This window comes from Carex rostrata, chromosome 14 (genome assembly GCF_964058835.1).
Source record: "Carex rostrata chromosome 14, lpCarRost1.2, whole genome shotgun sequence".
Taxonomy (NCBI): domain Eukaryota; kingdom Viridiplantae; phylum Streptophyta; class Magnoliopsida; order Poales; family Cyperaceae; genus Carex; species Carex rostrata.
Window position 1 is genome coordinate 2,066,206 of NC_135931.1, and position 15,473 is coordinate 2,081,678.

General features: G+C 35.8%; 2 protein-coding genes across 3 annotated transcripts; one reads left to right on the forward strand and one right to left on the reverse strand.

Moving 5' to 3' along the window:
- Window positions 1-4,738: 4,738 nt before the first annotated feature.
- Window positions 4,739-7,943, reverse strand: WDR5A (Transducin/WD40 repeat-like superfamily protein). The gene is made up of 3 exons (XM_078315683.1): window positions 7,377-7,943; window positions 6,044-6,286; window positions 4,739-5,165 (listed from the first exon to the last, which is right to left on the reverse strand). The coding sequence occupies exons 1-3, from the start codon at window positions 7,851-7,853 to the stop codon at window positions 4,857-4,859; spliced, it is 1,029 nt and encodes a 342-aa protein (XP_078171809.1). The 5' UTR covers window positions 7,854-7,943; the 3' UTR covers window positions 4,739-4,856.
- Window positions 7,944-10,251: 2,308 nt separating this feature from the next.
- Window positions 10,252-14,249, forward strand: DBR1 (debranching enzyme 1). Of its 2 annotated transcripts, none has more exons than XM_078315515.1 (10): window positions 10,252-10,377; window positions 10,541-10,657; window positions 10,927-11,084; window positions 11,487-11,608; window positions 11,681-11,874; window positions 11,966-12,148; window positions 12,232-12,350; window positions 12,440-12,579; window positions 13,115-13,231; window positions 13,782-14,249. In XM_078315515.1, exons 1-10 carry the CDS (start codon window positions 10,372-10,374, stop codon window positions 13,844-13,846), a joined length of 1,221 nt encoding a protein of 406 aa, XP_078171641.1. In that variant the 5' UTR covers window positions 10,252-10,371; the 3' UTR covers window positions 13,847-14,249. The 2 variants fall into 2 exon arrangements, with proteins under 2 accessions (XP_078171641.1, XP_078171640.1); XM_078315514.1 differs by having other exon boundaries at window positions 13,837-14,249.
- The last annotated feature ends 1,224 nt before the right edge of the window (window positions 14,250-15,473 follow it).

A 15,473-nucleotide genomic window follows, 5' to 3' on the forward strand; every position in this document is an offset into this window, starting at 1 on the left:
TAGGGGTAGAAAGCCTTCATTAAAGGGAAGGAAGGGAAAAAAAATAAAAAAACGACGGGCTGTCCTCGTCTCTTACCTGCTTCAGTAGAGGAGAAATAGAGAGGGAAAGGAGGGAAGGAATTACTGTTCGAAGGGGAAAAAGGAGAGGCATAGTGTTGATTTTTGGCGGATCTTGGCACCCCCGATTCAGAGTGTAAGATTTACTATTCGGAGGTAGCGAACTCTGTTTCTCTTCTTCCCCGTCTCTTTCCTTTCCTCTACGGACGCTACTTCTAGAGCACACCTTCCTCTACGGACGCTACTTTTGGAGCACACCCTTCGAAGAAAAATCAAAGAGACAAATAACTAAAATGTGAAACATATTGTCAGCGGTACTGCAGAGAGCACTGTTCATATACAGTACCAATCGAATTCAAAATTAGATCTGACTAAATGCAGTAAGGGTTAGATTAACATTAGAGTATAATCTTTCTTTTTAGAACTTAATGTGTATTATACGAGATAACAATGTATACAGGCGAAATAGACGAACAAATAATTAAAATTGCTCGGTTGACTTGTTCTTGGGTACGTGGCAAATTAAATTCGTGCCAGGTGATATCTTTACGGAAAATAATAATATCTCTTTATCTCCAGTTAAATATAAAACTTGAGATGTTCTCCAAGAAAGAGTGCTGCTTGGTGCTGTTGATAGTCTGAAATCTGTAGATTGCGGTGCTCTAGAGACTGGAGGTAAATGCCAAATAAAATCACAAGTTGAGCTATTTGTACCAGTGCATCACAAGGGATGAGATGGAACGAATCGTGCCAAGTAGACAATTACACGTAGAAGATTGGTTTTTATATTATTGACGCCAGTACTATATCTTTATTTTGAAATTTATTACTGACATTATTGTGTGAAGAATTGTGATATATATATGAGGGTATATGCTTATAAGTCATTTCTTCGTTTTTAAAATTCAAAAAGTCAATCTGAACCGTTAGATGTGATTTCTATATTGAAATGTGCTTGGAAACCAAATTTTACATTTTTCTAATTTTTTTTACTATTTATTAAGCCACTTTGAAAATTGCTGATTCAACGGTAGCTTAACAAAACAGTAAAATCAGAAGCCACCGTTGGATCAGTGATTTTCAAAGTGGCTTAATAAATAGTAAAAAAATTCAGAAAAATGTAAAATTTGGTCTCCAAGCACATTTTAATATAGATTGAAAATATAATGGTTTGGATCGACTGTTTAGACTTTAAAAATCGAAAAACCGAGTCATTTGTTCCAGTGACTTGGAAAAAAACATTTTGAACTTAACCATTCTCTATATATATATATAATAGTGTTTGAGTTATTTTATGGCCTATGGCCACCAAAAGAAACCTGAAAATTGGACAAAGTGGCCTTTCAAGTAAGAGTAAGACAAATTGTTGTTTAATATTTGATCAGTTCATCTAATCAACTTATTGACCATGGAAGAAGGAAGAAGGGAATTATTTTTTGTCATGCCAATGCAATTTTTTTAAGAAAAATATTTTTCTGTTGCCAACATATATCCAACGGATATCTATAGCTAGCTCAGTCGGTGTGAAGTTTAAATTTTGAACATTTTTCTATTAAACATTAAATTTATACCAAATTAATAGGCATTGGAACGTTGGTGATTAATTGTCAGCGTATCTCTTTCTTTTCATGCACTCAGAAAAAAAACTATATTAAATGCTAAATATATTTAAGTTAGATAAGAAGAGGCCCTAGTCTGTTTTTTTTTTTGAGATAAAAATATGACAAGGCTTGAGGCATGCATGCATAAGGAAATTTTTGCGTTCAATTAACCTGCCACTAGGACATAAAGCAGAATTTATGATCAAAGACAATGTTTTTTACATAAGGGAGATGATATGAGTAGAGGTTTGCTAAACCCCTAACGGGTTGAGCCCGTTTTGCCCGACCCGTACCCGTTACCCGTGGTACCCGTACCCGTTGCCCGGGTACAGACGGGTAGACGGGTAGACGGGTACGGGTAATAAACGGACCGGACACCCCTATTTTGAAAAAAACCCATTGTACCCGTACCCGTCTACCCGCCAACCCGTACCCGCCTACCCGTACCCCTATACCCGCCTACCCGTACCCGTCTACCCGTACCCGTTACAAAATTTGAATTTCAAAATTTTTTTGGCGGCACCCCTATAGAATTCAGATCCAGTGCAATACCTGACTTAGTAGAATGAGATCTGAGGCATCAATTTTAATTTGGCATGAATCTCAAAACGGACCCCTATATCTAAACTCCATCCATCCATGTCCTTTAACTTGGCACGAATCTCAAAGCATAAAAATTCAGAAAAAAACAGAAAAAAAAAAAGAAAAAAAAAAAACCCGCCCGTACCCGTCAACCCGCAACGGGTACGGGTAATAAACGGGTAGGGTAGAGGTTTTGGGAAAACTACCCGTCTACCCGTTGCGGGTTGTACCCGTACCCGTCCTACCCGTCTACCCGCCCTACCCGTTACCCCTAACGGGTTACCCGGAACAGGTCACGGGTAACCCGTTAGCAAACCACTAGATATGAGTACCCGCACTCTCATCCCCCCATTGTACCCCCAATTTTATTTGTTCAATCTTGTCCACATTTCTCATGATCTATAAGAAATTTTGCGAATCTAAAACCACGAACGTCTTCTACACAATTTTATCTTTCAAATGAGATCCATGATGACATACTTTCGGGTTCGTCATCATACAAGTATTTATACCTCGTCATTTAAGTATTTATACCTAGTATTTTTCACATATGACACTGCTGACATTTAAAAATATTAATATCAAGTATTACAAGTATTTATATCTATGCACTGAAGTATTTATACCTATGTGGTCAACTATTTTTGTTAGAGAAAGGTTGACGCAGGGACGATTAGGGAAATGTGATGCGGAGATGCAGGGTCCACGATTGGGGATAAATTAGTTAATTTATTATCTTCCAAGTATTTATACTAATATTTTGAATAAATTAGTTAGTTAAGTTAGTTTATGGGAAGTTAAAATATGTTTAAGAGATGGGGGTACAATGGGGGTACTGGAGTGTGGGGATTGAAATAATTATTCTTTACATAAATAGTTTGATTTTTAATTTACAGTTCGATGAAAGATGACAACATTATGATGAGAAACGGAGAGGATTAGGACTTCTTCAATGGATGGCAATTGGCAATGCTTTGGGTCCAGTGGGTCCCAAGCCCATATGGTACGAGTACGACCCTATCGTGGGCCCAATAAGAGGCGGACAACAAAATCTACCCATTTCCTTGCCGTGAATTTTTGCACATGGCAAATTGTTGTTTTTTTCAATTGGTCGTTGTCTCCTCTAGCAGCAATTATTATTGTTATTCAGTCTATTATGTTATTTTCAATGCATTTATTGTGAAGTTAATTTCACTCCTGTAGGGAGAGAGGGAGGGAGTGAGTGTCAGAAAATTGTCAAGAAAATAGACCCAGTTTTGCCACGTGGCCAACAATTTTTATGCAGAGATGTACACATCAGGATTTAACAGACTTTGGATGTCCATCCAGTTGGGTTGTTTTAAACCATAAATTTCAAACCCAAAAATAAAATGGGGGATGACTCCAATGGGTAACTTTTAATAAAAATCTAGTTAGGGGTATTAACGGGTACATAATGGGTCGGGTGGAGGCATTTTCATATCCGTATCCGTAATGATAATGGAATTTTTTCTTTTTACCATTATCTGTATTTTCGAATACAGTACGGATCGGATAAACAGATAAAAAAGTATCATTGACATCTCGATTTATAGTTCCGATAAAATATTTTTTAAAACAAAAAACAAGAAAAAAATAATAATGCATAAGACTAATTTGTATTATGAAAATTTAATAAATGCAAAACTTTATTGTATTATGTATCATATTTATACAAAATATATATCTATATATATATAATTTTATTTTAAAAATTATCTTATACAATTCCGGGTAAGATAACGAAAAAAATCATTACCCTTATCTGTACCCGATAAGCTAACGGAAAAAAAAAATCTTACTCTTACCTGTATTTTCAGATACAATACGAGTCGAGTAAACGGATAAAAGGGTGCCATTGACACCCCTAGATCTAGATCTCGGATGAAGACTTGGGTTAGTGAGAATAGTGAGCTAACTCAAATTTGAGATAGTGAGCTAACCCAACTTTTAGTTGAGTTAGTAGAATAGCATGCTAACCCACAAAAGACAAACACAGAATAGTCTTTTTTTGCTAATTCAAACACATCCAAACGTAAAATAATAGTTCAAAATAGTAGCTAACCCGGGTTAGCACTATTCTTTGCCTCATCTAAACGCAACCATAATAATTTGTTTTTCTCATTTTCGGTGACAGTAAATGGACTGTACGTCCAATCATCATAATAGATTAATAGGTGATTGATTACTTGATGTGCAGTAAACTGATTGGAAAGGTCAAAGCGTCACATCGCATTTGAGAAGAATGCCTGGCAATGGGACCATAGATTATAGAAGGTATCTAGACATAAAAGAGTTGAAAGTAGAAGGTAATTAAGGAAATGTAATGTGTGTAGATTTGAAATTGATATCCCCAACAAGGAGAAAATGTTTATAAAAAATTATGTTACAAAATTCATCAATAGGTAGTAATGGTCTACCATAGCATGATTTCAATCTAATATTCTCAAAGCTCAAAGCTAAAGAAAACGCAAAAATAATTCCAAAGAAAGAGAAGAATTTAAATATCCATAATTTACGAAATCTTCAAATTAGTGATACAACAAATAATCAGGTACAGCTAAGTTAACAAAGGGAAAGTAACAAATATATATATATTTAATTCTCTTGCTCCTCTTCCTCTTTCTGGACCCAAATTTTAACAGATTTATCAGGGCCAAGTGCACCCGATGCAATTATGCTTTGCTCGGGGTGGCAGGACACCGAAATAACAGTGTTTGTATGACCTTCTAGCTTTTGCACAATCTTTCTGGTTTGCAGGTCCCACAAGTACACACAGCTATCCTCTGAGCCACTGACAACATACTTCTCTCTTGTGACACAAAACGTGGCCGGTATACAGTATTTTGTATTAGTATGTCCTTTGTATGTCTTCACATATTTGCCAGCTGAAAAATTCCAGAGCCGCTGTCCAAAAGAAAATAAATATGCGTGTTATCCAAATGAAACACCTAAATTTTGACTTTTTGAGCTTAAATTAAGGCAAAACTATGTTAAAATTCAACTTTTTTTCCATTTCAGGGGCTTTTATATGCTTAAACGTCAAGCAACTATGAAGAATGTAAAGGCAAATAAAATAAAAATCTTCAACACTTTTCACAGTAACATAGATTCTAGAAGTAATTCTTAAGTTAAAGGCACACAAAATGATTTTTTCAAAAGGGCTTGTTTGCTTGGTTCAATTTTATTTCTGAGATGAAACCCATAGGCTAACATTATAAGATAAGGGTTCAAATTATCAACACAACAACCTATTAAACAGAGAAACACAAAACCAATAAGGTAAAAAAAAAAAAAATTAAAAAACAATACTAGAATAGTCGGGTGCAAATTTCTAAAAACGTGTAAAGCAACATACGATAAGCAAATCAGAGAACCAAAAACAAAACGCATACTTACCAAATACTGGTCATGTACACAGTTGATTGCATGTATATAAAAAATTGATTTCATGTTCACATGCTTGATCTTTTGACAATTTTCAACAAATCAAATCTGAAGTACATATAGGAGCCATCCTAGTCTTTCAATCAATAGACAATAATAAATTTACAGCAAAATAGACAGCATACAGAGAAAAAACAAAAATAATAATAAAAAACAAAATTCCAGAGAACTAAGAACATATACCCAGCCCAAAGTACAAACACTGCTACCCACTTGCTCCACTCTTAGGGCCCAAGAGAAATAATGGCCCCAAAAGGGAATAACTATTCAGGCCCAGTCCACTTCAGAAAAGTTTCAAACAAGCTGTTAAGAGAATAAAAGGGGAAAAAAAAACTAACCAGAGTGCTGTCAAGGGTGGAAGTGAGAACAAACTTGCCATTAGGAGAGAACTTGGCGAAGGAGACAGGGGGGCTATCATCATCAACCAGAGTCTTCATGCAGTGTCCCGTCGCAGAGTCCCAGACTCGGCACAACCCATCATAGCTGCTTGACACTATCATCGACCCGTCCATGTTGAAATCAACTGACGTCACCGGCTCTGAGTGCGCCGGGAGGACCCGTAAGCACCGTCCTGACCTCACCTGTCAGTTACTTTACTTTACTCATTTATGTTTGGAACAGGTTTTATGAATTGCTGTAAGGTTTATAGTGCAGTTGTGTGGATTTGATCTCAATTGATAATGATGCCAGTTTAGGTATTATGCAGTACCCAAAATATATGACGATTAGGGGTCGAACTAGAAAATTTTGATTGGGGGGCTGAACGTAAAATGCACAATACGTGGTAGGTGGGATTTGAATCCAAGTCTCCACAACCACAAAGTGGAATTCTAACTACTAAGCAACAAGTACACATTTAGCATTTAATGACGGGGGGCTGAACCATATAAAAGAAATTAAAAAATAAAATTCCACTAAGTTTAAATATACACAATTAAAATTTTAAAATCATAGGTATGATTGGCTGTAGATCCACCCCCGATGACCATGCAATCTACTGTTTCAAACAGAACAAGGACTACAAATCTTGAATCTCAATTAAAAATTAGTTGGACAGTTTGGCACGAACATGGTCCAATACTTCATAGCACGGACCAGCTAGTATGCAACATGGAGAAAAAAGACCTTTGTCTTTTCTATCTTCCATTTAAATTTTTGTTCAATTAGATCCAATTTCATGGTTTGAACGTGAATTTAATAACACTGTGATAGGACACGATACATTTGTTAGGTTTTCAAGATACTGATTGAAAAATGGGAACTACAAAAACGAGTCCAAGTTTGCTATGGTCCAATTCAATTTAAACGGGATGGATTTAGCTTACGGGGGCTGTTTTTTTATATTTCCAAGTGGAGCCCACCTGCCATTCTCTAAATGGCAGAGGCGCAGAGGCTGCCATAGCCAATAAAGAAAGCCGATAAGAATTCCAGCACAAACGCTATTTAGGTATGTAATCACTTCCTAAAGCCACTGATGCAACTCTGTAGGGGAATGTGTTTCTATCCAATTTAACCTTTTTTTTAATTGAAGTATATTTGTACTTTGATTATTACAGTACTGTAAGACTGGTTCATGGTACTTTAATGGCATCATACGGCCACGGATACAATAACTATAAAGTAGAACCACCTATACTGATTAATACTGTTAACAAAAAATACAAATTGTACCTCCCAGACTCGAACTGTTTCGTCAAAAGATCCAGAAGCGAGCATATTAGATTGGGGATTGAAAGCACAACAGAACACATAATTGGTGTGGCCAGTCAGGGTTTTGATCTGAGTTTGTGACTCGAGGTCCCACATTCTGACAGTTCGGTCGTCTGACGCGGCAGCAATCAAGCGGGACCCATCAGAGAAGCTAAGGTCAGAGAGACCGGAGCCGGGCCCAATGGAAGGAGCCAGCTCACAGATTAGAGGGTAGGAGGAGTCGGCGGCGGAGTAGAGGCGTAGGGTTCCGTCGGCGGAGGAGGAAGCGAGGAGACGACCATCAGGAGAGAATTTCACAGCGGAGACGGCGCCACGGTGGCCGGTTAAGGTGGTCTCGAGCGTGTATGGAGTGTATGCGATTGGGGCTTTGGTTGGTGCCTCTTCCTTTTGCGCTCGAGGTGAAGGTGAAGGCCCGTTGCTAACATCGTCGTTCGCCATTGTTAGGGTTTTGAGAGGAGAGAGCGGGAAAACAGTGTTTTGGGGCTTTGCGGAGGTGGAAAAGAGGTTACTGGTGGGTTTAAGCTCCGAAGAAATCCAGATCCTCTCAGGTACTGTGAAGGATCCAGCTTACTGTACGGTTGGAAATTAAATATCAGACGGTTTGAGATTCGGACTAGCGCAGGGGGGCAGTATTATTGGCTTTGAGATTCGTGCTAAGTTAAAAATAACGGTAAGGATTTGTTAATTGTAAAAGATTTCCTTTTCAGGTAATGGAGAGGATGTGATTCGAGAAGAAAGGGATACACTTTCTTATCCTTTTACATATATGTCATCAGACTTCTATGGATTTGTGAAGAGGGGGATTCAAAAATCTTTTTTTTTTCCTCTATTATGTCTCTATTTTTAAAATTTTAGTAACTTAAAAAATAAATTATTTTATGCAGATGTAAAATATTATTATGTTAACTTTAATTTTGATTGTTATCAAGATCTTGTTAAAATGGACTGATATGAACAATTTCTGGCATTGATTATTCAACTTATTGATTCATATATAAATAGAGGAGGGTTCAAATGCCTCCATTTTTTGTGCCTCCACTATGCCTCCATTTTTAAAAACTTTAATAACTCAAAATTTATAACTTAAAAATCAAAATAAAACCGTTATATGTGATCTATATTATTTTCCCTATGTGCTCATAAAAAATTATCACATTTCAATTTTGTTTTTTATGTGAATCAATAAGTTAAAAAATCAATGTCTAGAAATTATTCACATTAGTACGTTTTTTACAAGCTCTTGATAACAATCAAAATAAAATTGAAATGCCATAATTTTTTACACGTGTATAGATAAAATGATGTAGATCATATCCAACGGTTTTATTTTAACTTCTAAGTTATAAATTTTGAGTTATTAAAGTTGATAGGGCCATGTTCCACGGCCCATATAGCTTCAATCTGGACCACAAACAAGGTCGGGATTAGGACCTCGTTTTGCGAGGCCAACCCGAGATATGATGCGGGGGTCCATGATTGAAGCCCATGATAAGACGACCCAATTGCAACAAAACAGCCTACGCATGGGGCTGTATGGCCCAAAGTCGGTCTCGAGTTATTAACCGTTCATAACCGGTAACTATGTCGGTTACCGACTTCGTTCACACGATTGAACGTGGTCACGATCACATACCTTTGTAACCAACCCACGTTCTGCCTTGCCCTAGCAGGGGGAAGGCGGTATAAAGATCTACTATATAAGGCCCTTCCTTTCACAAGGAAAGGGCGGACCAAGAGAAGTACATTTTCATACTCTCACACTTACACATACACCTATTCTCCGAGATATCATACAGGATAGAGTACGATATCTCTGGGATTCCCTCTCTTGCCTCCGAAGTAGCCTACCTACTTCCGAGATTTGGTATCCGAGATCACTCCTTGATCTCTTCAAGTGGATCTCTTCTCGGCCTGCGACCTCTAGCAGGACGAGCCCAGTTCAGCCCAATAATAGCATACGGCCTACTACCTCACATAGCTCGTATCAAAAAAAAATTTAAAATAGAGGCATGGTGGAGGTACAAAAAATGGAGGCATTTGAACCCTCCTCATATAAATAATATTAAAAAGTACTAATTTTTATGTGTACGTAGAGAAATTAATTGCAAAATAATAATATTTAACATATAAGTCCACTGATATATGCTACCGATGTCAAACATATTTGGGACACACCTTTATTTTTTCATCTATTTTTGTAATTATTTATTATTTAAATTGATTAAGAATTCGTTACAAGTCTTTATGCCAAAAAGGACTTTAGCTTTTTGAGGTCGAAAATAAAATAAAATTAATCAATGAATTTTGTGTGGGCATGTGATCTATGATTTATTTTCTTTTCATTTAAATATTAACAAGTACTTTAGTAATCAAGTTTATTCATTTAATTATTCCCAAAGAATTCACTAAAATAAGAAACTAAGTAGATTAGAAATGATAATACTTTATGAACAGTTGTTTTTCATATTTATAATATTCAAAAATATTAAAAAAAAATTCTGAAATATTAGTATTGAGTCATGTTATTGTATTAAGAGAAAATGAATTATTATTGAATAATATCCGAACTATGAATTTTAAATCTTACTAAAATATTTTTGAATAAAGAAAAAAGGAACTGTGCATAACGATTTTTTTCTATATCAATATAAAACATAAAATTAAAGAAAAATATCTATATCTTTTGAATAACTTAGAGGTAATTTACAAATCACAATTATTTTTTGAAAAGAAAGTATTTCTACATTTCTCTTCCATCTTCCGAGTTTGGAGTGTTTAGCATCACTAATAAAAAAAACACAAAGAAATTTTCCAATTTTGAAGGATACATACGAAAGAACTATATTTTAAAATTTTGGAGGGTTAAATGTGAAAAACAACGACACCTTATGTTTACCAACAATTTTCTCGCTCCCACTTCTTACCACACCCCGCCATTTTCGACTAAATCAAAACGATGAAGGTATAAATTGATCTATTTTTTACTATGTTGCTCTCCTTTCCTTGGATTTCTTTATTCTTGCCTAAGCCGTTGTTTGGTGTTTGGTCCATTTTTTCCAAAACGGTGTAAACCTGCTCAATTTGCGTATGCTTACAAAGTGTTTGATGAATTGTCTGAATGACAGATCGCTGTAGAAGGGTGCATGCATGGAGAACTCGACAAGGTCTATGCAACTCTCAAACGTCTAGAGGAGGTCGAGAACACGAAAATCGACCTCCTTCTCTGCTGTGGCGATTTCCAGGTAATATTCTTGTGGGTGGATTTGGTTCAAACTTGAGCAAAGTATAAATTGTGCCAACAAAATCTAGTTTCTAAAGTCTGACAGATTTGAAATTTGTTTTCTCTGGGTAATCAGGCTATCAGAAATGAAAATGACTTGCAGTGCCTAAATGTAAAACCAAAGTACCGAGAAATGGGCACATTTTGGAAATACTATCCTAAATTGTGCCGACCAAAATCTAGTTTCTAAAGTCTGACAGATTTGAAATTTGTTTTTGTTGGTGTAATCAGGCGGTCAGAAATGAAAATGACCTACAGTGCCTAAATGTAAAGCCGAAGTACCGAGAAATGGGCACGTTTTGGAAATACTACTCGGGTCAGGTGAAAGCTCCTTATCCGACAATATTCATCGGTGGTAATCACGAGGCATCCAACCACTTGTGGGAACTGTAAAATTTCTCGTCATAACTAATTCATTTAAAAAAAAAAAGTAGTGGTAGTATCACTGATTTCATTAAAAAATCATACTGTCCATACAAGAGTTGGTATCAAACATCTGGTACCTCATAATTGTCGTAACTAATTCATTACTACAACTCAATGTCATTCTTGTGTCATTTTAACCTTCTTAACCGGTACAATTGCGCCTATACCAACCTCTCATTTGGTTATTTGGGCGGTAGTACTGACTTTAAATATGATCTGAGTGTAATAAAGCAAAATTACGAACCTATTTGCGTAGGAGGTCAGCTCTTGCTGGTACGTGAAGTGAGAAAATTCCTCTCGTCAAAATCTATTATTGAATTAAATTCATCTTATTTATGTGTTGGTTTCTGGATTTCTCTAAATAGGTATTACGGGGGATGGGCTGCAACAAACATATTTTTCTTGGGTTTCTCTGGAGTTGTAAAGTTTGGAAATATTCGAATCGGAGGTCTTTCTGGCATATACAAACCACAACATTACCTTGCAGGTATTTTTAAACCGGTGTCCTGTACGTAAATAAATTAAATTACGTCTAATCAAATATTGATTTCCATATTAGGATACTTTGAGAAGCTACCATACAGTGAGAGCGACATAAGGTCAATTTACCATGTGAGGTACTATGATGTGCTAAAGCTACTGCATGTAGAGGAACCAATAGATATATTTCTCTCTCACGATTGGCCCCTTGGTATTACTGATTACGGGAATTGGCAAAGGCTTATCAAAGCAAAACCTTTCTTCAAAGAAGAGGTATTGTTTTTTTTAGTTAATTAATTACTTGAACAACTGTTTCTGTACTTTACTTTTATTTCTCATATCTATGAGGTTCCTTCTTTCTTAGGTGGAAAGAAAAACCCTAGGTAGCAAACCAGCAGCTTTGCTATTAGATAAGCTCCGACCACCGTACTGGTTCGCGGCACATCTTCACTGTAAATTTCCCGCAATGATACAGCATGGCGAAGGTGGGCCCGTTACTAAATTCCTTGCCCTTGACAAATGCCTCCCAAATCGTGGTTTTTTGCAGGTATATCCCCCCAATCCCCCCTTGAAGTCTTTTTTTGAATTAATTTTATTCTTTCTCATAATTTCTAACAGTATACCTTTCAGGTTATAGAGATTCAATCAGATCCTGGGCCTTATGAAATAACATACGATGAAGAGTGGCTTGCAATAATACGCAAGTTTAATGGCCTCTTTCCATTGACCCATAAAGGCCTTCCACCTTGGTAGTTTTTTATCCTCCCTTTATATATGATCAAACATTTCTCTCGTGTGAATATGTATAAGTAATATATATGCATGGTTTTGTTTACAGGGTTGACAGGCTTGATATAAAAGAAGACCGGGAATGGGTGAAAAATAGATTAGATGAAAGGGGGCGAAAGCCTTTTGATTTTGTGCAGAGCACTCGGCCTTTCGATCCTTCTCAGCCCATCTCCAATCCTTCAATAACCAGTAACTTTTTTTTAAACCCTTTTTTTAGAAAATATTAGCAAGGCTACGGTACTTTGCAAAGTACGGAACTGTTCAAAATGAATCGGTATCTCCATTTAAAAAGTTCAAATATTCGATCTGAACTGTTCAAAATGATCTCCATATAAATATGTATTTGGAGACCAAATTTTACATCTTTTTAGAATTTTTTTAGATGGGTAGAAAATCACTAGGTCTAAAGATTTTTTGAACCATCTGAAAGTAGTGATTTTCAACATATTTATAAATTTAGTAAAACATTTCTAAAGAATGTAAAATTTGGTCTCCAAGTACATATTCATATACAGATCATGTTGAGTGGTTCTGATTGATTATTTTGACTTTGAAAACGGAGATATGAATCCATATCACGGATCAATCTGCGCTTTGCAAGGTACCATGGCTTCACTCTATATTGTGAATTATATCTTTGGTAGAGTTTGTTGTAATAATGGATTAGATTCCCGTCTTGCTTTTATCTTTTAATTTTAGCTAACTCAGTTGGATTTGTGCACAGTGCATTGTAGGAACCCACAGACTGAGTCATTGATGTTATTTTTGGAACAACCATACTTGCTGGACTCCACAAACAGAGCAAGCACCGAAGCACAAAGCAACACTTATCCTTCTAGAGGTACCTTTCATTACAGAGTAGAATCATGGGTTTATGTTATAGTATGTACTAATAATTTGTTGAGTGAAGCTATGGTAATATCCATAGTGCATATTTGTCCGTACTACAAATCAATATTTTTATTTTTAGAGTTCAAATAGTCGATCTGAACCGTTCAACATGAATTCCATATGAAAATGTGCTTGAGACTATAATTTAGAATTTTTTTACTATTTTATTTTGATAGGTAGAATATCACTACTTTTGAATGGTCTAGAATCTTTAGATTCAATGGTTTTCTACCTATATAAAACAATAGTAAAAAAAATTCTAACAAAAGTAAAAATTGACTTATAAGTACATTTTCACATGTTGAACGGTTCAGATCGATTGTTTAGACTTTGAAAATAAAAATATTGATCCATAGTAGGGACCTGCGCTAATTTGTTTATATAGACTATAGTTATGGAACCCATTTCAGTGATAATGCTGCCAAATATGAGCCCATTTAAATCTTATGATATGGAAAGAGTAAAAAGGCATATACTTAAATAATATATGCACAATTTAGTTTATTTCCAGCCTTGTATTGGTCTTTCAAATTCTGCGACTTTTTTGGGTGACAGATGCGAATGATGGTGATGATGATGATGATGATGATAATGTGGATGATGACAATGAAGTAGTCGGTAATCCGGATGATGAGTAAGAGGAAGATATCCCATTTTGGTTTTCCGGTAACGTAGAAGCTAATTTCAAACTCATATTAGTTTAGACCAGTGTTTGTGCAAGTTAAATTGCATACAGGGCCCGATTTGTGCATGTGCAATTGAGAGCGCATTCGGAAGACTTGTGATACTTTCGGTGCGAATTTTTTTAAAACTGCCATTTTATGGTTTGCTTATTATCTAGTTTATGAACAATGATGTGCTTGTACAGTTGGTACATGTCTTCGTTCTTTCTTCGCCTTATGATGTATAAACAAATTTAAATCTTGCCAATTTTATGTCAGTTCTGAATGAGATTATGATGGCCTAAAGCTGCAAATGTCTCTTTTTTAGTGAGCCTCAATTTCTTGTTAAATTTTGCATGACGTTATCAGAGCCGGAACCAGACATTGTTATGAGGATCAAATTCTTTATATTGAAAATATCTGACAGAAATAGAATTCCAGAGTAGTTCTTCAATAACCATGCATTTATACATTCCAAGTTCTCTATTCACATGTGCACTCTTTGCAAAGCGAGAGCTTGCAATGGTGATATTTCTTTGTCAAGATCGGACTCGTACAAAACAGTTCCACTAAAGAAGCTCAACTTCTTAAGAGATTTTGACAAATTAGAGCATTCTAGAAAGACATGTAATATCTGATATTGGGCTTTTTTGAGTGGATTTGAGAGAAAGAAAGGGACAAAAATTGGCCGACCAGATTAGGCATTAGCGGATCACTATTCACTGGTGCTTGATAGATAAAGCTGATAGCTTATAATATTGGAATTTTCTGAAAACTTTTCAGTACTGTTTTGAAGCAATCGAGGTTTTGGAAATAATAAAAGTGGCATGTTGGTAGTTTTGAAGGGTGAAAATGGTAAAAATTGACTGAGTAGGTTTTTATATGTTTATTATAATTTCATAAATAAAATATAAGTAGATAACATTGAGAAGTTTTCAATTTCAGTTGGTTGGTTTTTTACATCACATATGCTTAAATAACAAAGGATAGCAAGACAAAAAATGTAATATGACAAAATATAAGTAATACAATATTTTTTTTCTCCTAAACAACTTGATAGGGCAATAATTGTGGCGGCTAAGTATTGTGGTGGCGAGAGAGTATAACAGCAGGTGCATATCCTTCCAGGTACCTGACTCAACACAATTGAAAAGGACGGTTCAGATTTAATTTCATCATGTTCTTGCTCGAGATGACTGAGGGGCAGTGTTATTTGAGCTTTGAGATTTGTGTCAAGTTAAAAAGAATAATTTTGGACCATCCGATTCAATTGTACTCAGTACGATAACTTGAGAGGATGTGAATTCAGTCCGATGTCGATCTGATCCTCACTTGTAGCCTTTTGATCCACATCAAAATTTATACGTACTTGATTTGTACATATGTTGAAATTTTTTCGTGTCAATCTTTTAATGTTAATCAAACGGTTTTAATCGGATATTAGATCAAATTTGGTATGATGTTCATTGAACTGTCCTGATTCCATCCTTGAGTTGGGTCAGACTGATGTGTTTCTTATGGTCCAAGCTG

Coding starts and splice junctions, on each gene's coding strand:
- WDR5A (XM_078315683.1), bottom strand. CDS start 7,853: ATGGCGAACGACGATGTTAGCAACGGGCCTTCACCTTCACCTCGAGCG. Junction 6,287..7,376: donor AAACAGTTCGAGTCTGGGAG/GTACAATTTGTA, acceptor AGTAACTGACAG/GTGAGGTCAGGACGGTGCTT. Junction 5,166..6,043: donor CCACCCTTGACAGCACTCTG/GTTAGTTTTTTT, acceptor TCTTTTGGACAG/CGGCTCTGGAATTTTTCAGC.
- DBR1 (XM_078315514.1), top strand. Junction 12,149..12,231: donor CAAATCGTGGTTTTTTGCAG/GTATATCCCCCC, acceptor TATACCTTTCAG/GTTATAGAGATTCAATCAGA. Junction 12,351..12,439: donor CATAAAGGCCTTCCACCTTG/GTAGTTTTTTAT, acceptor TTTTGTTTACAG/GGTTGACAGGCTTGATATAA.